General features: G+C 38.9%; 2 protein-coding genes across 2 annotated transcripts in view; one reads left to right on the top strand and one right to left on the bottom strand.

The window, feature by feature from the left end:
- Positions 1-1,387: 1,387 nt before the first annotated feature.
- On the bottom strand, positions 1,388-9,090 carry rbm41 (RNA binding motif protein 41). The gene is given in 8 exon segments (XM_028030397.1): positions 1,388-1,505; positions 1,507-1,660; positions 2,817-2,964; positions 3,062-3,516; positions 5,601-5,805; positions 5,882-6,086; positions 6,983-7,099; positions 8,990-9,090. Coding segments are annotated over 8 exon segments (1,320 nt in total). The 5' UTR covers positions 8,998-9,090; the 3' UTR covers positions 1,388-1,477.
- Positions 9,091-10,520: 1,430 nt separating this feature from the next.
- The window catches only part of klf8 (Kruppel like factor 8), a 73,172-nt gene continuing 61,233 nt past the window's right edge, over positions 10,521-22,459 (top strand). Inside the window, exon 1 of the mRNA XM_028030398.1 lies at positions 10,521-10,932. Within this exon, the coding sequence (XP_027886199.1) occupies positions 10,906-10,932 (27 nt within the window). The 5' untranslated portion in view covers positions 10,521-10,905. The remainder of the gene's footprint in view (positions 10,933-22,459) is intronic.

The raw sequence follows: 22,459 nt of genomic DNA, 5'->3' as shown, positions 1-22,459 counted from the left end.
TTAACGGTTTTCCAAAGTGAAATCAATTAAAACAAGATTAAATTACTTGATTTAAACATACAATTCCTAAATAAAATCTGAAAAAGCAAATATTAAGAGAATCCAACCTGGGCCAGATGGAAATCGATTAAGTTTTAATTGTACGAGACGTACAGAAATCTCAGTTCAGTGATTTATTTTCAAATCATCAAACTCAAAAATGGGATTTTTGTTCATTCAGAAGGCACATAATTGAATTAAATATTTTATTTTTCATACTGGAAAAAAAAGAAGAAATTTAAAAGACGTGTTTTAGCTGAAAATTGTTTCTTGAGCGGTTGGTGTGACGATCTTGTTTGAACATCGAGTTTTTGTGTTTGCAGGTGAGTTTCGACTCTTTTGAGTGGAATGAGAAAAAGATCACAACCCTGAACTGAAGGCAAACGGCACACAGACACAAACAGACTTAAACAAACAAAGGACGCGCTTCACTCCAATCAACGAGTAGTTTGAGTTCGCCAAACAGGTTATGAATTCTATTTAGCTACAATGCTTCAAAAATGTAGTTTTAAAGACTGTTCTTAAAAAATACAGCTTATTTTCTGGCACTTTAGATGATCATTTGTGGTGTAGACTCTACTTCATTTAGAGAAAACTGGCTAAATTTTTCTTTACAAGGAAAATTTGTAAAGACATTTCTGAAACTCCAGTCTGCAAATCTTTCATTACACAAGGATTCAGTTTATTCTCAATGGACAATTTGATCGATGGGAGGAATGAACCAGCCTGATTCTGAGCCCTGAATGCAGCCAGTCCCCCCGACCCCCTCCCATTCAGCAGAAACTAACAGACAGAACATCAGTGGACTATGTTCATATGCAACTGTGGGAAAGATAAACTCCACCTGAAAACACTTCACAGAGGCTTGTGAGCACACATTGGTCACATATCTGCAGAGTTGCAAATGAGAATTATAAATCTGAGAAATGATGCATTTCTACACCACTTATAGCAAGAGAATCAACATCAATAAACTGCTGAATTGTAATATTCTTTAAGCTAATTGCATAAAAAGTTTCTTTTTATGAGACCCAGAGGTCAAGAAGGCCTGAAAAACTCTCTTGGGTTTAAAAATATTTTATGTCTTATAACAAAGTTACTAAAAAGACTGAAAAATAGAAATGAAAATATATAAATGGAATAACTAAAATAAAAGAGGCACTAGGAAACAAAATATCTTCTACAATTGTTTGAATACAATTTAAATGGAATGAATCAGAAATCAACTTTTCTGCACTAGTTAATAATTTCAGTTTATTTGTATTAATCACATTTACATAAGACAATAAAATAATTCTATAAACATTATAGCCAAGAAAATGCTCCATGAATAAAAAGAGGCAATGGGTTAAAAAAAGCAAAGATTTATTAATACAACATACAACACTCTGTTTTTTTCCAGGGAGACACAAATATCATGTTGTGCAGTTTCACAGGCTTATTTACAAGTCTGATGGATTTTTGTTGTTTCTTTGCTCTTTTATTTTCATCTCCTTCTCTCCTTCCTGCTCCATCTGTTTCTCCTCTTCCTGCCGCTCACGGCCAAACTCAACCACCAAAGGTTTCCCGAGCAACCGGTATCCATGGACCAACCGCAGGGCATTTTGGGCCGTTTCAGTGTCTGGCACAGAAAAATAGACACACAAGGAAACATCCATAAAAGAATATACATGGGGTTATTCATTTACTACAAAACTAACTAACTAACTAACTAACTAACTAACTAACTAACTAACTAACTAACTAACTAACTAACTAACTAACTAACCATCCATTCATCCATCAATCATAACTAGTATTGTTGGTTTATTATGTCTTTGGAATGCATTACATGCTAACATTAAAATACTGAAGCCTAATATTTGAATCTAAATGACATTTCCAACCTATTTTCTTCTACCAAAACCTAGTAATAAAGTTGCTAATGAACAAATAACAGGATTATTGTTGGGAGTTGTCAGTCCACATTGATACAAGCAACATCAAAATCAATAATTTCAAAGATAGTATTGCTAAATTTCTGGTGTCAAAGGAAAACATCCATTGAGGAAATGTCCAATAATGACTTCAGTAGAAAATGGGGGTGATAATCAATAAGCAATATACAAATTAAAACAAGTCTTTAGTTGTTGAAAAATTTTAAAATGCATCATCAGATTTTTCACTCTGAGGTTCCACAAAGTTGAGTCCTTGGTCCCACTTTATTAACCTCTAGATACACCTTAAAAAAACATCAGCTGTGGTTGCCAGACTTTTATAATATAAATATGGTAGAATCTATATTTACACTGTAAAATGTTGTGGTTGCCAGGATTACAGCTGCTGGTATTTTACCATAAATAAGAGACATTATTTTACAAGGTACCTTAAACTGAGTTTATCTACTTAGGCTAACAAATTTCTTAGGGGGAAATGCAAAAAATAAAATCAGTCACCTGATGGCATAGGTTTGCACACCCCTGGACCACATTTTATTTAATTCCAGTCAGCTCCCCTTACTATCTTCTGTAGGACCCTGTTCTATTACATGTAGAGTAATACGACTTATATTGTGTTAAATGTACTGTGAAAAAAGATGAAACATTTTAGTTTTCCTCACATCTGACTAAACATTTCCTGTTTTGGCTCAGTTAGTTTATGAGACATGTATTCTGATATCGTTTAAGATTTGGCACAAACTCTACTTTTTCAGGATTTTTGTGGACTTTGGTACCTCAGTGTTCAACATGTGAACACTCCATCGATCCCACCTGTGTGGAAGTAAAACAGGTTCTCACCTGGCAGCGTGATGAAGGCCTGACCCTTCATTCTTCCTGTCAGCAGTCGGTAAACAACTGGAGGCCCGTCTTTCTGCTCAAATCTGGAGAACAGCGCCACCAGCTGTGCGATGGATGCCTGTGCACTCAGGTTCTTCACACACAGAACCTACAGCGAGACAAAACATGCAGGGTTACAGGAGTTGATGAACATGTTATTCAGGAAGTTTCTCTAAACATTTCACATAAGACTAGGGTTAAAGTGCCTTGGAAGGTTTTCCCGGCTGGTAGTTTTGGAACCGTGCCATGCTCCGGATCCCCTCGACAGATTCACGGTTGTTCAGGATTTCTTCGTCTGGAAGTGTCTTGATCTCCCCGCTGACGGTTAACAGTTTTCCTGACTTCGCTCCCGATGCGCCGCCGAGTCTGCCGATTGGCTGGCTGAGATCTATCCGTTCAGGAGGAGCTCGCGGTTTTGTGTCTGCTCTGTCCTGCTGATGCTCTGATGCGTCTTCGCTCTGCAGATCTGACCCGTGGCGAGGTGAATGGCTCTGAGAGCTTTGCGATTGGTCAGATGTACCACCAGATGTTGACCCCACTGCTTGTTGACCCTCAGAGTCCTCTGGTGAAATGTGTTTCTGACACCTCAGAACATCTCTGTAGAGCGAGTCCATCGGGTCAGAGGATGATGCCCCCTGCTGGCTCTCCTCTGTGTTGCCGTCTGGGTTGGAAGCAACACACATCAAAGACAGTTCTGTCACTTTACAACCATAAACTACTGGATAATACAGAATATCTCAAAATAAACCCCTGTGCAACCAAAACCCTTCAGAAGAAGCCAAAACATTCTTCAAAACAGAATGCTTTGGCTGAGGGAAAATAACAATGGACATTACCCTGAACACTCCATTCCTGTAGAAAAGCACGGTGTTGGCAGCATTTTGCTATTAAGACGTTTTCCCGCTGAGGTACTGGGTTCAGAGTGGATTGGAAGATGGATTAATTTTCCTCTCTGAAGTCAAATCAGACCAAACGTTTCTTGCTTTAGGCTAGAATTACCAAAATGACTTTGTTTTTTTTGAATTCAGTCTTTATTGACTGCTTTCCATTTATCAAGCAGAACAATGGAAATATGTGTGGAAATTCACATTCCATTATAAAGGTAGAAAAAGTTACAAGTATGAGTATTAGTGTCATTTTCTAAAGTCTATGATTCATACTACACTAATTGTTCTCAAGGAATCTAATCAATTTGCCCCATCTTTTCTTGTAACCAAAGTTCTGGTTGCTAAATGCCACAATAATGAGCAAAAATAATATGTTAGAAAGATTTATTTATTAACATCTTCTAAATCAGAAGTTTACGTACGTTTCCTCAGTATTTGGTAGCGGTGTGTGTGAACTGTATTATATTACTGTGACATTTAAGTGATATTTCAACTGTCTTCACTCAATGAGACCAAATACAAATGCAAACCTCATTGTTTCAGTTTAAAAAAAATAATAATTAGGACCATTTATAGTCCCCCTTGTCACTTGTTGTTGGCCTATCACTTAACATCCTAATACAATACCCCGATGTTAGTTGTGTTAATGTAAAAGAGAACATATCATCTAGTTTTCTTCACTTAACTTGTATCTAAAACACTATGGAGTCTATTTTAGGATAACCAGATCTGCAGAATAACTGAAAAAGCTGAAGAATGAAGGGAATTGGCAGGGAAACAAAGAGCAGTTCCCAGCAGGAAGTTAGACAAAGAGAATCTCTGCATGTGACTTCTATAAATGCACTGAAGATGTGTGAAGCGTGTAATTTAAAGCCTGGAAGGGAGAAAACGTGATTCCACCTTTTCAGAAACTTCATTTTAAAGCAGAATATCAAGAATTCAACGTTATTGTTTGAGCTTCGTTTGGGACAAAAGTTCTTCTGTGAAATCTACGGTAATTTCACCTGTCTTCTCTGACGGCTCGGTTGACATTTGCTTAGGCCTGTCACAATGACAAATTTTCAAATGATCAATATAGAAAAAACTTTAATTTCTAAAGAATACTTACATTTTAAATATCCAAAATAAGCAAACAAATAGATCTGTCATGATAACAAATTTTGTTGGACAATAAATTCCCAGAAGTTATTGCGATCAACAATAACATTGTTTTTTTGAGACCATTTAGTAATGTAATGGTGATGACATATTAAAGAATTAACACATTCTGAAATATTAGAATATTTTAAGTTGTAATAAACATTTTTCACTGGAACAAGATGTTTTAAACATCCAAAATAAATAAATAAAACAAGAAAAACAACAAATAAAATGAATTCTGAAGTCTGTCAACAAAACAGCCCTTCAAAAAAAGAGCTGGTTGAGACCAAAAGCACCAGACAGAAGAATTTTGTCATCCAGTTATTGATAGAAAGAGAGAGAGAGAAACACAAGAAAAATGATAAATCATGCCAAAAGAAATGATTACGCTTGCTTTAATTTCCAATGTGATTAATTGCTTATTGTGACAGGCCTACCAACAATAAACCAAAACAACAATAATAAGAATGGATTATGAAGTCTCTCTAACCAAAACTGCAAATCAAAAAACAATAATTATTCAGCTTAGACAGAGAAAACAGGCAAAAGTGGCAGGTAGTGCAAACTAACCACTTCATACTTGGTGCCAAATATTTGCAGCGTTTCTCAAAATGGCGGTTTCCAACTATATTAAAGGGAAGCATCTCGTTGAAGTGAAAATGATCGCACTTATTTCAGTTTATCTTGCGATTAATTGATTTATATTGCTGAACAATACCTCGGTGGTAGAGAGCTGTGAGGAAACCCAGCCGGTCGTTCCCCTGGAACAGAGCTTGTTCGATCTCCATCTCCCGGCGTGAGAGCGGTCGGCTGGCGGAGAAGCGCTGCGGTCGGGACAGCAGCTCCGCTCTAGCTTCGATCTTGTCCCTGATCGCTTGCAGACGCTGCCGCCTTGCGTCCGGAGCAGTACACACACCGTTGGACTGTGAGACATGACGAGGTTCAGCTGGCTTGGTCTCTGAAAGTTACCTAAAGGTTTTTGAATTTCTGAGCGGCAACCTTGTCTCCTGACATGTCTGGTGCCTCTCTGTTCTGCCACAGCTGGATCTCAGCGTCAGTGAGTCCCAGTTCCTGCAGGCCGACCAGTTCCTTCTCCCCATCCTGCAGAGCCTGAAACTGGGAGAGGCTCCTCACTCCTGCTGCCTGCTCCCCAAACGGCCGGTAGAGCGACGCCGGGGCGAAGCACTGCCTCTTTGCTACACATCTGGAAGAAGAAGCTGGTTTCAAAGTGACGTTACCTGCAGCTGCAGGGAAACTCAAAGACATTTGGCTTCACAGCTGAACGGTCTGAATGTGTGCCTCAGATGTTTTACAAGGAGAGATAACTCTGTAAGATCCTGTAGCCCTGAAGGCTAAAAGTAATTAGGTTCTCCATGTTGCTCTGTGGGACACATAGCAGAGCGTCTGATTGGAGTGTTTATCCAAATGTGTGTCTAAATCAGTGTTTCTCAATCTTTTTTGGGCCAGCGCCCCCTGTCCATTATCCAGGTCCCTTGCTGCCCCCATCAAAGAATTTGTTGGCTACTTTGCACTGAATATTATTGTATTATTAATATTGCTATCACTATTGTTGATGTTTTGATTTTTATGGTTGTTTCTGTATTTATCATCAAAAATAATTTCCCAGAGAACAAACAAGCCATGTGAATAGAAACTATTTTTACAGGCGTCTACGAAAAATGCAACGAATGAACATTCAAGTTAAAATTAGTATGGCTAACAGCAGCCAATCAGAGAGGACAAAAATATTCTTGTTCTGTGCAATTTTAGTTGTTAAATCTTCCACAGAATGACCAGATAAAAGATGTACAACAATACCAGCTTAAAGTTTCAACTATTTGCAAAGAGACAGAGCTCTGCGACATTAAAACATGGATAGAACTGCAACTATATCAATCAGAACTCTCCTTCTCTTTAATGTTTCTGTGAGGTTCTTTAATAAGCCAAAAGCTTGCCTTATTTAAGAACAACCCATCAACGTGTAAACTATGGGGAAAATATGACTTATTAATAAATTGTGCAGTAAAGGGAAAGCCTCCGCTAACCTACAGCCTTGATCCAAATTTTTTAGCAAACAAACACAAATGGGCAGTTTCTGACCGGTCAACGTCGACGCCGGTGTGGAGCTGCTGCAGCAGCAGGCTGTGCAGCTGCCTTTGGCCCTCTGTCTCCTGCTCCTCCAGCAGGGGGCCCTCCTCGCAGGCTCTCCGGCTCACTCTGAGGAGACACGTCAATACTGAGGGCTCTGATGACACTGGCGCTCAATCATAACACAATGGTGTTGCAATGGTCTCTCACGTCACACGTGGTTGGAAATTGTGCAACAACACAAGACTTAGAAGAAGAGCATGAAGAGTGGACTTTGCTTTGGTTACAAGTGTTTTATATATTAGAGAAAGGAATCTTTCATGAGCAAGAAGCATTACTTACTGAGCAAAGTGTAAATTGTTCAAACTGATTTATTAAATATATAAGGAGATGCCCAAATTCTTTTTTTCAGTAAAAAAAACAACAACATTCTTTAGGTTTCATAATTTATGAATTGCTGCAAAACCATCAGAAATAAAGGTGAAACAGCACAACACTGACCCTTTGAGGTTTGATGCCACTCAGACACGTATTGATGCCTGTGTTTATATGTTTATCTCCATCATGAAGACAGTGATAAAATATAATATATTTACATCTGGAACCATTTGTAAAAACATTAGTATGCATTTCTTTCTGCAATCAGACACTTGAGTAACATGGAGGACTCTGAAATTATTATAAATATGTTTTTTTAACAGTTTTCTTATTTCTTAAATGGGTAACATAAATTAAACTTGCTATTAAAATGGGTAGGTTTATTATATTTGTGTTGTATTTAAAGTCATAAAAATTGTGCTAACTATTGCATCACCTCTAATATCTTTGCTAGGACAAATACCACAAACTATTATGATGCAATTTTTTCCTACTGCCCATAAAAGTGTCCTGAGTATATGACATGATTATCATTAAAGTTAAAAATCCAGGAAGCAAATATTCTTTTGAATTGTTTACTTCAATGCAAAAAAATGTAAGCAAAACACCTTGTCACCACTGTTATGCAACCTAACAAATGTCCTAGTAAGAGGAAAAAGTCTCCTCAGCTGAATACCATCCAAAACCAGATGGAAAAAGTATCCAAAAAAACAATAATTCAAACAAATAAAACTATGAATAAAATCTTACAAATCAGAACTAAAGAAACAGAGCTGCTCCAACTATGTTGGTTTCAATGTAAGTGCAGCTTTGGGAAAACCAAAGTAGCTTGTTAGTATTTAACAGGGGAAAGAAGAAAAGACAACACAGATGACCTTGGGGAAACAACCATTGGGGAAAGGAGCAGTCAGGTGATGCTAATGAAATGCCATTGATAAACAGGAAGTTTGACTATCTCTACAAAAACAGGGACTTAGTCAGTTTGCTAGCCTGGAGTAACTGTGTTGAAATTCCGGGACAAAGAGAGACCACCAACTGCCATTGAAAAGCAACGGTGGAAAAATCTGGGAAGAGTTATAATACAACATTTTTCATTCATTCTACAGTTAGAAAACTTATTCACAATGGAATTTCAGTTCCTAGGAGACTGAAAAGCACCCAGCAGGCTTCTGAAAGAATGACCTTTTGGAGATATTTAGCCCAAAAATGTGGATGTGTAAAACCTCCTAACAGTGAAGCACAGTGGTGGACAGATGGCGACTTCGGCTTCAATTTTTGTTACGTTTCCCATTTTATGCGAAATAAACAACCTCCGGAGTATGGATAGAAACGAGCTGTGCAGAAGAAAGTCTGTGTGGGCACTAAACACAACAGTACACGATAAAACTTAACGTATGTTCAAATAAAACTGTTATAAACACTCAAAACCATAACTGCTAGCTTGGAACGGTGGCGCTATCTCCATGACAACAAGAGGAACATGACGAAATAAGCGACGCGAAAGCTAAAACAACAGCTCTGGGTTTGCATTTTCACACAATTTCGAAACTAAAGTGAGACTAAAACCAAATGTTTTTAGTCAAGCTAAAGGAAATACTTTAAAAAAATGCAACTGTATCTCACACAGAAAGTGTTGTTTACCTTCGCATGTTTCCCGTTTCAGATTTCCGAATCCGGAAACAAGGAATTATGGGAAATGCAGTTGAATTTCGACGTGTTCAACGCATAAGGTTGGTTTTATCTTTACAGTAGTGGAAAAATTAATCTATAGATAACTTAGGTGAGAGGGATTTAGAAGACAAAATGAAACAGGGTGTTTTTTTTTAAATGAATAATACATGACAAAAGTTTAATTGAATTTCTTAAAAAGCTCTATCGTTTCCAATGACTTTTCGCCTAGAAATCAAAATAAGTCCTGACAAGCCTGTATTTTCTTTTCTGTTGCGACAAAATATGTACGAGGAAATAAAGACGATAAAATCCAGGCGCCACACCTTGCTAGGGGTGTGCCTATAAACCTGTTTTCTTTCGAGGACCAAAAGGCTTAAAATAACGACTAATTATTATTAGATTTAATTATTAACGACTAAGTATAACCCGTTAAACATCACTGCTTCAAAAACATTGAATACAAAATGTGACAAAAATGTAACAAGATATTCAATGTCCAAAATATTATTTATATTTTTAATAATCCCATATAGTTTTTGGCTAATTATTTACACTCTATCATAAAACTATTTAAACTGTTTGGCTTAGCAAATACACATAAACTTCTTGATAATACAGGCATCATTCAATTATAGTAGAACTCAATTATTTGACAGAAGGTAGTTTAAAAATAATTCAAGTTTAAATAATTACTTATTTTCTTTATACTTTTTAAACAATACATTGAATTATTTTAAAGAATGGTCCTATATTTTATGTATGTATATGGGTGTGTATACTAAATTCATTAATAATTTGTATATAACTATATAGATACATCTATCTATCTATGTATGTATATTTATTTATACATAGAACTATCTATCTATCTATCTATCTATCTATCTATCTATCTATATATATATATATATATATATATATATATAAATGTTTTCTATTTTTTCCTAAATGTCATATTAATTTTATCATAACTTTGAACAATAATGACATTGATTAGTTATCCTATATACATTTACACACAGAACCAAAATATGCAAAATAATCCCAATCAAAATTTTTAAACAGATACATAATGTGACTAATGTATTTCCAATTTGATCATTTTATTTATGTAAATATTCATCTCATAACTTTTATATTTAAGAATATTTGCCTCTTGTGACCATTCTATCGTCTATATGAGTGTTTTATCTGTCAAAGGTGAAGCTTTTGTCGGATGTGTCCACACCCTCCGCACCCACGAGCGGCCTCAATTAGCTCTCGGCATGACGTCAGTAAGGTGACATGGGCGCTGCATGCTATTAAGGCGCTGCATGAGCTGCACATTGCATGCATTATCCCCCTTCTCTCTTCGCATTTGAAGAGGATTGTGCAGCGGGCCCTGGTCCGCCCGGTCCGGCTCGGTCGGGCTCCGCTCCGCTCCTCTGCAGGGCTGCAGCTCTGCTGACTGACAGAGAGATGAGGGGTGGGGACGCAGGGTGGGGTCACACGCAGGGAGAGGCGGAGGAGGAAAAGGCAGAGAGAGAGAGCCCAGCCCTTGAATACACGGCAACAACAAGCCGACTCAGAGAGAGGGAGAGACGCAGAAAGCACCGGCCGTATTTCTGATTTGTTTTGGGGGGGATGAAGCTCAGGGAGCCGTCGACGCTGCTGCGGACATGAACTGAAAAGACACACTGGAAGAGGCGGGGATCGGTGTTCCTATATATCCCGAACATTCACTGTAAAGGTGGAAAAAAAATAGCACCGCCCCCCAAAAAGAGCGAGCCTCCTGTCTCCCCTCTTGACACTTCTTGTTCAGATAGTGCTACACCCAAAGCCCCGATCGACCCCCTCCTGCTCCTGCTGCTCCACCCCTCCGCCGCTGCACCGCTCCGGCAACCGAGATGCACACGGAGACCCGTAACAAGAAAGTAAGTGCACCTTATTCCTGGTCAGAGGAACAAACAGTGACATCTGCCTTTGTGGATGATCTGCCTGTACACAAGCAGAGTTGACATGTCAGCCTAACATGTGTCTGATCATTTAAATGTCAGTAAGCTGTGTCTGCTGCAGCCACGCGCATCCTTTTTATTCTGCAATCAGCGGAGGAGTTTTGTAACCTCATTGCATTTGCAAGTGCATCATACAGGGGAGTCCTGTCATTTCCACGCTAAAACACGGAAGCTTCTGCGCCTCTCTCTCTTTCTCTCTGTGTGTGTGTGTCTCTCTCTCTCTCTGTGTGTGTGGTGGTAGTTCAGGTTCGATTTTAAATGCTCCGAGATCCCAGGGAAGCAGGAAGGAAACGGAACGCAGCTTCTGCAGCTTGCAGGACACCATCTTAGCTTTTAAAGGGCCAGCAGCCTCTTCTGCAAACGTCCATGGGAAGCAGCCAGGTGCACTGCCTCCAGGTACTCTCTGTACCATCAGTTTTGTAGCACCTTGCTAAAAAGTAGGGCTGGGCGACATTGCTTAAAAAAAACATCTTAGATTTTTTTTCATACCATATCCGATAATTTTTTTTAATTCTAAAAAAAAAAAGACAAATGACAGTACATGTTTTCAAAAAGTGGATTTCATTCCAGTCATCCATTCTGTGATTTGTTCAACAGATTATTATAAGTAGGCTATGTTCATCATATATATTTTTTATTACAACAATAGAGTCATAATATAGATGCAACTTTACCAGAAGAACATCTTGAAATTAAGAGAAAAGGTAATTTTAATTAAAAAACCCGCTACAACTGATGTGGCCAGGTCAGTCTGTGTGACTCTTTCTTTAAAATAGACTTAATCCTTAACTCAATCGTTTCAAAGTCCTGCTACTAATAATAATTTAATGCTGATGTTTTAAAATATGAAGCATTTCATTATATGTAAAACCTATACCAAAGTATAACTTTAAATTTATTTGTTATTTTTCATGTTGGAGTTCTCATAACATGACTACTTTAGTCCCCTAACATAACAACTTTATTCTCATTCTTGTAATTAAAAGAAATTGTAACCTGGTCTTAACATTTAAAGTCCAGATAAATAGAAGCTGCAAAACACGCTTATCAAACAAGATGGCCGCTCTCGGGCGCTGACATTGAAAACATTGGTGAAAAAGAAAATCCAGATTTTCCAAAAAATTAAGTTATCAATAGCCAAAAACTCAGTTAATTGATTTCTTGATTAAATTTTCTGAAAGGGTAATATTAGGAATGTATGTCAGAAATTAGTGCATTATTGCACTTTTTTGTCCGTTCTCCTTTGCAACATAACTCTATCTCAGTCAGATTGGATGGGTAACATCAGCTTTCCGACCTCACCGCAACTGGATTTGGCTCTGCACGTTGACTGGGCCGTTCTAAAAAGTAAATATGCTTTGATTTTGTGTTGAAGCAGAGACTCTATAAAGCATCTAAGATTTTAGGACACTGTACTTCGAGGAGTGGAGTAGACACTTATGTTTATTGATAATTTTTTTCCCTCCAACACAGCTGATTCAGATGGTTGAATTAGTATACTGCTAATGAGTTGTTTGTTTGATTTACATGCATTAGACCAGCGAGAAGGCTGCACGGTGAAGCAGTATTGTTGTCATGAGTGTTAGGTTAGTTCAGGGGTGGGCAACTCCAGGCCTGGAGGGCCGGTCTCCTGCAACTTTTAGATGTGTCTCTACTTCAACACACCTGAGTCAAATAATGAGGTCATTAGCAGGACTCTGGAGAACCTGACTGCACTTAGGAGGTGATTCAACTATTGGATTCAAGTGTGTTGGATCAGGGAGACGTCTAAGAGTTGCAGGACACCGGCCCTCGAGGACCAGGATTGCCCACCCCTGGGTTAGTTGGTCTCTCTAAATTGCTTTTAGATATCCCGCTGTAGAAAACTGCCCCACTGCATGATGCTGCCACTGATTTTCACTTTAAAGATGGTGTTTTTTTTGGTGATGTTTTTGCATGTAGGCCAAAAAGTCTGTTTCGTAGTCATCTGAGTAGAGGACGTTCTTCTACATGCTTCCAGTGTTGTCAATGTGGCTTGTGTGAAGTTACAAACCTGTCTCCTCAGGACTTTTTTCTTTTTTAGTCTTCTTCTTGCTATTTGTTTTGTTATAAAAGCCAGATTAGTGTAGTGCAAGACAAGTGGATGTCCTCACAGCAGATCCTCTCCACCTGATTGTGGCTCTCTGAGTTCCCATACAGGCCTTTTGTCTTTTTTTAATTAATTGATTTATTTTTTTATTCATACTGGGTTGAAACATTTAATTGGATCATTACGACAAATCGAATATTGAAATAATCGCCAACTAATTTAGTGACTGATTAATAATTAACTGAAGTATACAAAGTAAAACATACAACTTTCAGAAAAAAACAATACAGTCAGAGCAGTGACTAAACCAAAACTATACCACAATATATACATTAAAATAAAAAAAAAAAACAAATAACTTTTTTGTCTATGAATTTGTTCAACCCAGAACTCAAGTATTACGGATTTAGGATCACCTGGTTCGAATTCTGTAAAAAAAACAAACAACCCCCCCTTAATTCCTAAGCACTTTTCCTACCCAATTATTAATTGAAAGAGTCAACAGATCAGCCTGACACTGTATTAATGTGTAGTGGAGAAAGTGCTTATTTAAGCATTTATTTAGAATTTTTTCAGACTTTGCTACCAATGATCAAGCATGCTCTAAAATAATTCTGTTTTTGACTTTTAGGCAGTGAAAGTTTTTTTTTTTTTTACATATTGTTAATATTGTATAAAGTAAGCTGAACAGAACATCCCAATTTTTGTGTTCAAATTGATTACTCTTCAGAAAAATCGATAACTAAAATAATCTTTTACAGTTTTACTTCATATCCGGTTCATCGTAGGTTTTGGGCACTTTACTCCTGGAATAATTTGCAGACTAAGCTTCAACGTCTTTCCACTTTCAGATGACGGATGGCTCTGTGAGCGTTCAAAGCTTGGCGCGTTGTTTGATAAACTTCTCGTTTTTCCTTCTGACCTCTCCGCTGTGGTCACCGTGATGCTGTTTGTTCACTATTGCTCTCTAACAAACTTCTGATGCTTTTATGGAACAGCTGCGTTCATGATGAGGTAAAATTACCCACAGGTGGGTTCATGAATGCACACAGTTGCACTGGATTGAATTTCGGGTTATCAGGGCAACATAAGTGTATGACACATTTTACAAATTATCTTTGCAAAATTATTTAAATCATGCATTATGGAGCATAGTCTTAATTTTTTTTTCATTTAAGTTAATTATTATTTTAAAATCAAACCTGCACATTAGGTAGAATCGCTGCTACTTCCCATTTAACTTCCTCAGCACAGTTTAAGTACCATCCCATGACTGCATATTGGTCATAATGTCATTGATCTGACTGATATTCTGATCTCTCAGACCTTTCACCTGCTGGGCTGAAGCCTGTAAAAAAGCTGCTGGGCTGAGAGGGATGAGGCAGCTAGGGGGAAGTGTAGTTTTACAAACATTTCTGCGAGTCAGAGTTGAAATATTCCCAGCAGTGTTGCTCTCTGTTGGCTGAAACCATAAGTGGTGGGGGGGAGAGAAAGGAAGTTTCAGTGTCTGCCACATTGCTTTAAATAGCAACTCTTTTCAATGATAAAATATCAACTTTTTTTTAAGCAATATGTAATGGAAAATTTTACAATGTTCCCCTCACCCCTCTTGTGCTTTAGATTGTGTCTGCATGATCTTATAAAGAGATTGGTTTAAGCTGCTCTCCTATAGATTTCTACAGTGTCATATAACAGCAGGGGATGTCTGTGATCCAGGAGACTATCTAGGTGTTACTTCTCCAACCCAGAACTGAGGCTGCATTTTATGCATAAGTAACAACTCCCCCTTTCCTTAACAATAGCAAAACCATCCTTTCCTTAGCAAGACCATTGGTGTTGGGCTCCACAGAATCCTTGGTGCATAACAATCAAGGATTCACACCTATAGTCCAATCAGGTCTCTCTTCTCTCTGTTGGGAAACACCCAGAGACGGTGACACCCTCCTGCTATATGATCTGCTGACCAGCACATATAAAAGAAAGCCAGAATCCACTGTTGGTCAGAGCAGACTTGACAGACTCCTTTGACTCTGTATTTCTGTTCTCACCTTGCAAGGTTTTAATAAATTTCTTATTTCTTCTCATCCAGACTCTTGTTAAAGTAATTTTTTTTTCCATGACAAATGACTGCTTTTGAACATTTTAGCATTCTCTATGTCAGATTAAATGTGGCTCGAGTTTCTTTTATGTAAAATCTGTGTGAATTGTCAAAGAAGCTCTGGACTCCGGGGTAAACATGAGACTGCTTCGGTGACTGAAAGTTTTGTAGCACAAAGTGGAAACCGATAGATCTGCCTGCAGCCTGGTGATTGAAGATCACAAGGCTGAAACTGAACCTGCGAAAACCAAAGTTAATTCTGCTTTATAGAAATTAACCCGACTTTTATTATTTGCACCTAAGCTCAGCCTGTGGACATGCATGCAAATATTGTAAATCTGCTTTATTTACAATAACTGCTATTGAACCTGCATCAGCAGCTTTTTTCGTGCATTTTTAAATTGTCCACCGAGAGTAAAAATGCAGCGTAACTGCAGCTGTTTTACTCATGTGCCCTATGACGTTACCCCTTTTGTTGCTTTGTAACACAAAAGTCTTCTTGGTCTGACAGAATGCTTATTGTAGGCTTGTCACTTTTTTTTTTCTGAACAAACCGCAAAAAATAAATAATGCCCTACATCCTGCGTGGCAGACGGTTTCCTCTTATTGAGCGCTGCAGAAGTACAGCTGCTGCGGTTCAGGCTGTTGTGAACTGTAGTTGCACTGGAAGACACCTGTCACTTAGCAGCAACGCAAGTGACTTGTTTACATAGTTGTTGGTTGAAATATGCAAGTGAAATTGCATCAACTTTTGATTCCTGTGCCCTGGTTTTATATGTTGGGACAAACGAAAATGATCTGTTTTTTGCCAGATTTTCTAAATTAACTTTGCAGAAAGGCACCAGATCACTCATTGTTTCTCGAACATGCAATAACTTTTAGGAGCCATTTCTGTACGATTTTATCATTCTCTTCAGAATGTTTGCTTTTTCCAGATTGATGTGCAGCAACTGTAGCTTCTCTACCACATCGATTACGGCTGATGTCTTTCTGTCTTGGCATGTGTGCTGCAGAGCATCAGACTATGAAAACTCCTGCTTTCATGGAGGTGGCCACATTGATGATCAATTAATCAAGTGCATCTGATCAGCAGCACCTGCCCAGGGAAGCAGCAAGTGTGTCTTAAGTTTTTTTACACAAAGTTTTTACATTTTGGTATCAGTGGCGCCTAATTAACAGTGACAATCATACCAGTAGCTTTTGGACAAAAGTAGGCCTCATATATTCTTTCCTGTGTCCCTAATGGCTGCTCTGTCACAACCAGTCAGTGAAAATAGTTTGTCAGAAATGTCAGTTTGGTTTGTAAGAATGGTTTTGTTGAGTCTTTTTATTTAATTTTTAGAGAAAACCCACTTCAAACATTTCTTTATGATGAAATATTGTCTTCCAAATTCTTGTTTTGCACTTAGAGGGGATACAACTAAATCAAAATAATAATATGGACCTCAGCTCTAACTTCACTCTTTACCGTCTCTTCACGTTTCCACCTCTATCTACCTTGATGACAGTTTTTGACACTTTTGGTGCCGATAACTTTGGACGGGCGCCGTTAACTGAAAAGCTAGCTGTGCTAACCATAAAGCACTAGTATTGATCAGTCATTCTGTTGATGCTAAAGAGCTAAGCCAACATGAGTTAGTGGGAGCTGTTGAGGAAAAATGATTATTTTTAGTGCTTAATACAGTTAATCTTACGGCATGTGTAAAAGGTGTATTGAACATTCTTATTTTGAAGAAATTTCTTAATTTTGAACAGGTTTGTGTTAAGGATTTAAAACTAAACTATTGATGGGCAAGTATTCAAAGTGCAGTAACCAAATGCAGATCAAAGGGGATCTCTCAATGGGGCTCCTGCTGTGTTGTCAGAGAACAGGAGGCCATAAAATTAGCATCTTCTGCAGGGCACTATCACTTGAGCCTGGAGGAGAGAAGTCTGTTTGGTTCACAGAAGATCAAAAGTCTTCCAGAACCAACATCTGGGATGGTGTACAGAGCTAATGCTGAACCACTATCCCAACATTGTATTTAGTAACAGCTAATGCTAAAGCGCTAAATACAACCATGTTAATATCTACCATTTCTTCAACAGGGTCAAATTTGTTATTGAAGAATTCTTAACAGTCGATAATCAAAACTTCTACACAGATGTCAAACTTTATTCAACATCTGATTACAAAATAGCCAAGTAAATTAGCAATTTAGAATTTATCCGTAAAAATTAACTTAAGGGAAGCTAAGTATGCTATCCATCCCTCCATTTTCTAACACTCTTGTCCCTACTGGGGTCAGGAGGGGTGCTGGTACCATTCTCCAGCTAATGTTCCGGGCGAGAGGCGGAGAACGCCCTGGAGAGGTCGCCAGTCTGTCACAGGGCAACACAGAGCTGAGTATGCTAAGCTCTTTGAAAGTTGGCAAAAGCACTAATCAAAAAAATTAGATTAGGGGAAGAGTGCCCACCACAGCAGGTAACTGATAACATAGCTGTGTTTTAGCACCAGTGAGGTGACTGTGGCTCTGTGGGTAGAGTAGTCGTCCTGTGAACAGAAGGTTGTAGGTTCGATTCCAGTTTCCTCTAGTAATCCTCTAGTGTAAAAATGCGACTCTAGTGTAAAGTGCTTTGAGTGGTCAAAATGATTGGAAAAGTGCTATATAAGTTCAGTCCATTTGCCAGTAAGGCCTATCTAAGCATGGTCTTGCATTCAGTGGATCAGCTGAGACGTTGATGCGCAAACGGGGTCAGTCGTACGACATCAGCAGGACATCCACAGCAAAGGTCGCAGTGGTGCAAAGTCCAGCTATGTGCGAATGGGAGGGAAGCGATGCTGCACAGTAGGTAATGATTCACTAACCTGCTGAGCAAAAATTGATCTCTGAGATATCAAAACGTTTGTCCCTCATACACAGATTGAGTTAGTTTTAATGTATTTTAACTTCAAATCCATAAACTTGTCTGCTGTTTCCAAACATTGCAGCGACGTCTGCAGTGCAAGCGCCTCCATCTGGAGTCAGAGATCACGCTTCAAAACAAAATGTTCATTTTGGTGCCACCTCTTTGCTTGGGAGAGGGAAGAAATACTTTTGGCCAAAATGGGAGGAAAACCTTGCATGATTTTGCTTTTATTCTCCTCAATAAACGGCAAAATGCTTTTTCAAAAGAGGTTTTAATTAATATAAAGGTTATCACGGGGCTGCACAGTGGCGCAGTTGGTAGCACTGTTGCCTTGCAGCAAGAAGGTCCTGGGTTCAATTCCCGGCCGGGGTCTTTCTGCATGGAGTTTGCATGTTCTCCCTGTGCATGCGTGGGTTCTCTCCGGGTACTCCGGCTTCCTCCCACAGTCCAAAAACATGACTGTTAGGTTAATTGGTCTATCTAAATTCTCCCTAGGTGCGAGTGTGTGTGTGAATGGTTGTTTGTCCTGTATGTCTTTGTGTTGCCCTGCGACAGACTGGCGACCTGTCCAGGGTGTACCCCGCCTCCCGCCTGGAACGTAGCTGGAGATGGGCACCAGCAACCCTCCCGACCCCATTAGGGACAAAGGGTGAACAGAAAATGGATGGTTGGATGGATGGTTATCACTAAATTTTTTAAAATTATTTTTTACTAAGGTTTTGTTGTTTCTGCTCATCATGTGGCAAATGTAGCTCATGGCTGTGTTCAAAGTTGCTATTTTCAGCTTTTAAACACTGTTGCTGGTGGTGTTTATAAATTTGCTGATATTTTTTTCTGTGTCTGTTTTGACTGCCTGTCAGATGCTGCAGCTACTCTAGGCATGCCAGGTCTTTGATGTAATTGATCAAATCCTGGATGGAGCCACTGCTGGTCTACATTTGGATCAAATTGCGGCCAAACTGGCATGCTTAACTGGTTTGGTTAGTGAATTTTTAAATACTTTTAAAGGTGGCGTTACTTGAAGTGACGCTTGATGATTCACATTTTAATCTGAATGAATGCAGGATGTCGGAGTTCCCTAAAAAAAACTGATATGTTCTCCAGGTGGTGAGGAAATATTTGGGCTTGTTGGATTTTTCTATTTCCAGTCGTGCTGTCGTGTACAGCCAGCTTCAGTTCCTCGATCATCAGCATCAGCAGCAGTTTGCAGGAATGTGCTTCAAGTTCTCTCCGGTTCCTGCTCAGCGTCCTCGTGCACAGACTTGTTTCCTTGCTTGAATCACATCTGATGGTGAACCAACCCAGCTGAGTGAGTGGATGACTGGTCTGTTGGCCAGCTGGCTGCTTGTGTTTGGGAGTCAGAAGAGATAAATGAGAGTGAGTTAAAAAAAGAGAAAAATGATGTGGGAAGCAGAATGTTTGCATCTGAGCAATTGCCTCGGTAGATGTTGTTGTTGTTTTTGATTTTGCCGTTTGGTGGCTGAATCACAGAAATGATGCAGAGCAGGTCTGAGGAGGAAATACGGGAAATGTCAGCAGGGATAAACGAAACTGGATGGAGATGCATTAAAATCCCTCATTACCCAACATGTCACTACTTTAAATCAAAAAAGACTGAAAATTGTAATTGAGCATCAAGATCAGATGTCTGAAAGTAGAGTTGGATGCATTCCTTCTCCAACACACCTGAATTAAATGAATGGCTCATTAGGAAGCCTCTGCAGAGTTTGATGGCATGCTGAAGAGGTAATTCAGGTGTGTTAGAGCAAGGATGCATTTAAAAAATGAAGGATAGTAGCTATTGATGGGTGGACTATGGGGTACCGGGCCCTTTGATGCGGGCTGTCAGGTCCCTGTATGACCGGTGTCAGAGTCTGGTCCGCATTGCCGGCAGTAAGTCGGGCTTATTTCAGGTGAGAGTTGAACTCCACCAGGGCTGCCCTTTGTCACCGATTCTGTTCATCACTTTCATGGACCGAATTTCTAGGCGCAGCCAAGGTGTTGAGGGGATCCGATTTGGTGGCCTTCGGATTAGGAACAGACTGGTGTGATTGTGGTTTCTTGTGTGAGTTCCTGAGAAAGGTAGAAGGGGTTTCTCTATATGATAAAGAAAAAAATGTCAAAACATGCAGAACTCAAGTAGAAACTTTACCTTTTTTTTTTTTTTTTTTTTGCCTTAGACTCAGTCGGTAAAGGGAAGTAGAGTTGTTGGTTTCTCTCTATTGCTTTTTTCCCCCTCTGTTCACTGGGTTGTCTTGCTCAGGCTGGACTGCTTCGGGGCTTTAGCTCTATTTATAGAGACACATCTCTGTTTATATGACGAAGGCAGAGCAGAGCAGAGGAGGCCAATTCTCTCGTCATGATACCAAAAATTGAAGCTCACCCACCAGATCCAGGCTCAGAATTGAAATGTTTGAGACACCAGCAGAGCTGCTGTAGATCCAAGAATCACACACAGCTGCTGATCTGCAGAGATTTCCAAACTCTTTACCAACTTAAAGTAGTTTGAGCCTGGGATGGAGAGTGGAAGGGAGACTTAAAAGTAGATTTAAAGTTATGATCTGGGAGAGAAACTGGTTTCACACTGGTTGGACTTGTAACCAGTTATGAATGGATCAGGGACTCCCCTTTATGTCGTGATCTGACTCTGATACAGGAAGCTCAGGCTGCCGCAGTACAAGGATGAGGAGCTTACTGCAGCTCTGTCATTCCTCCTCTTGTTCTTCCTTCACCTCTTCCTCCTCCTCCTCCTCCAAGTTTTCTACCACTAGTACATTCTACACATTCACACCATCTGGAGGTGACACTGAGATGAATCGAATTTCCACTAAATGCAAGCTTGCTTTCATTGGTTGACTAATCATTAATCAAGGTACAAAAGAATACAATGTTAGCCAAAATATCCTGCAGAGAAAAAAACAAAAAAAAACATCTTAGGTGTTGGAGTAGTTAGGTAGTTGTTGCAGAATGCCTGATTTAACACTCGTTGGTTCATTTTTGTATCACTCTGACTTTGGAATAGATCTGTTACGTAATTGTCAAAGTGACCTTGGCCAGTAATGGTAGAAAATGACTTCTTGAAGTCGTCATTGTCAGGTCAAAACATGACACCCCCCATTCGATTTAAAGGTACTTCCAAAGTACTTTACAAGATAAAATAGTTTGATTATACTATCATATAAAATCTCATATGATCTGTACATAATTAAGCCAAAATGTGAGTAAACCTTCAGCCATCTGTCTTATCTGAGTTTGTGGAAATTGTAGATTCTTGTGATTAGGACTGAAATGATTAATTGTGATGATTAGATTGAAATACTCATCAGCTAATTTAGTAATCGACTAACAGTTACAAACTCTAAAAAAGGCCATTAGCTGAAAACCCCCCAACATCCTCTGATTTCATCTCTATAATATGTCTGTTCTATCTTGGTGATAAATTTTCACAGATGTTGAGTCAAAAACTTTCCTTTCTTTTTTTCATCTTTAACTGCTCTGTCCACAATAAACAATTTAAGGAGTAGTAGATGGTAGAAATCTGGAGAATTGGAGGAATAGAAATGAGAGTGAAGAGTGTGTGTGTAAGGACCCATACACAGACTAACACACACCTAACCAATTTCCCTGGGAACAGCTTGGCCTGCCCAGTGGCCATCTGTGTTGACTGCATGTTTAAGTGACAGTTTAACTCAGTCTGCCTTGATGTGCTAATCATCCTTGTATATTTTATGATTTTGGCATCATAACATTTACAGTCTGTTGATTCTAAAGAAAAGATGCAAACTTCCCAGTGGAGCTACCTGATAGTCTTATAATGTGTATTTACATAAAAAAATGCATAGAAAATAATAGGTGGTGTCACATTTTTAAAGTGTTATTTGGAAAAACATTTTGGATATTCCTTCAGTTTGCCCTTTTAAAGAAGTTAGAACTTACCTGATGACAGTTTAGTGTAAGAAACAAATACCAAGCGGGCTTCGTACAAGCTACAGATGTAAAAGATGTTGCATTAGTGGTTGCTATAGCGATTCCCTCCGTTTCTGGGTTTATGGTGGGAATGAGTAGTCCACAAAGCCACTCTCTTCATCCAGCAGGAAAAAACAAAACAAACACGCAAACAAGATCTTAAGACTCCACTAGAGTCGCACCATAAATCATATCGCATAAAAATTGGTTTCATCATGAATATACGTTTTTTTTTTTTTTGTTGTTGTTGTGGTACCTGGCAGTAAAACCAGCACTTAGTTTAAACTTTTATAGGCTTTTAACAGGCTTCTGCAGAAACTACCGAGACAATTTATTCCCTGGAATTGGTTGCGTTGCAGCAGCTTTATATCCTGAGGGCAAATATTGCGAAACAATCTGAACTATGTGCCATTCCATCCGTCCTA

This window comes from Xiphophorus couchianus, chromosome 11, assembly GCF_001444195.1.
Source record: "Xiphophorus couchianus chromosome 11, X_couchianus-1.0, whole genome shotgun sequence".
In the NCBI taxonomy this organism is placed as follows: Eukaryota; Metazoa; Chordata; class Actinopteri; order Cyprinodontiformes; family Poeciliidae; genus Xiphophorus; species Xiphophorus couchianus.
Note: the sequence above shows the minus strand (reverse complement) of the source record. Positions and strands in the feature narration are given on the sequence as shown.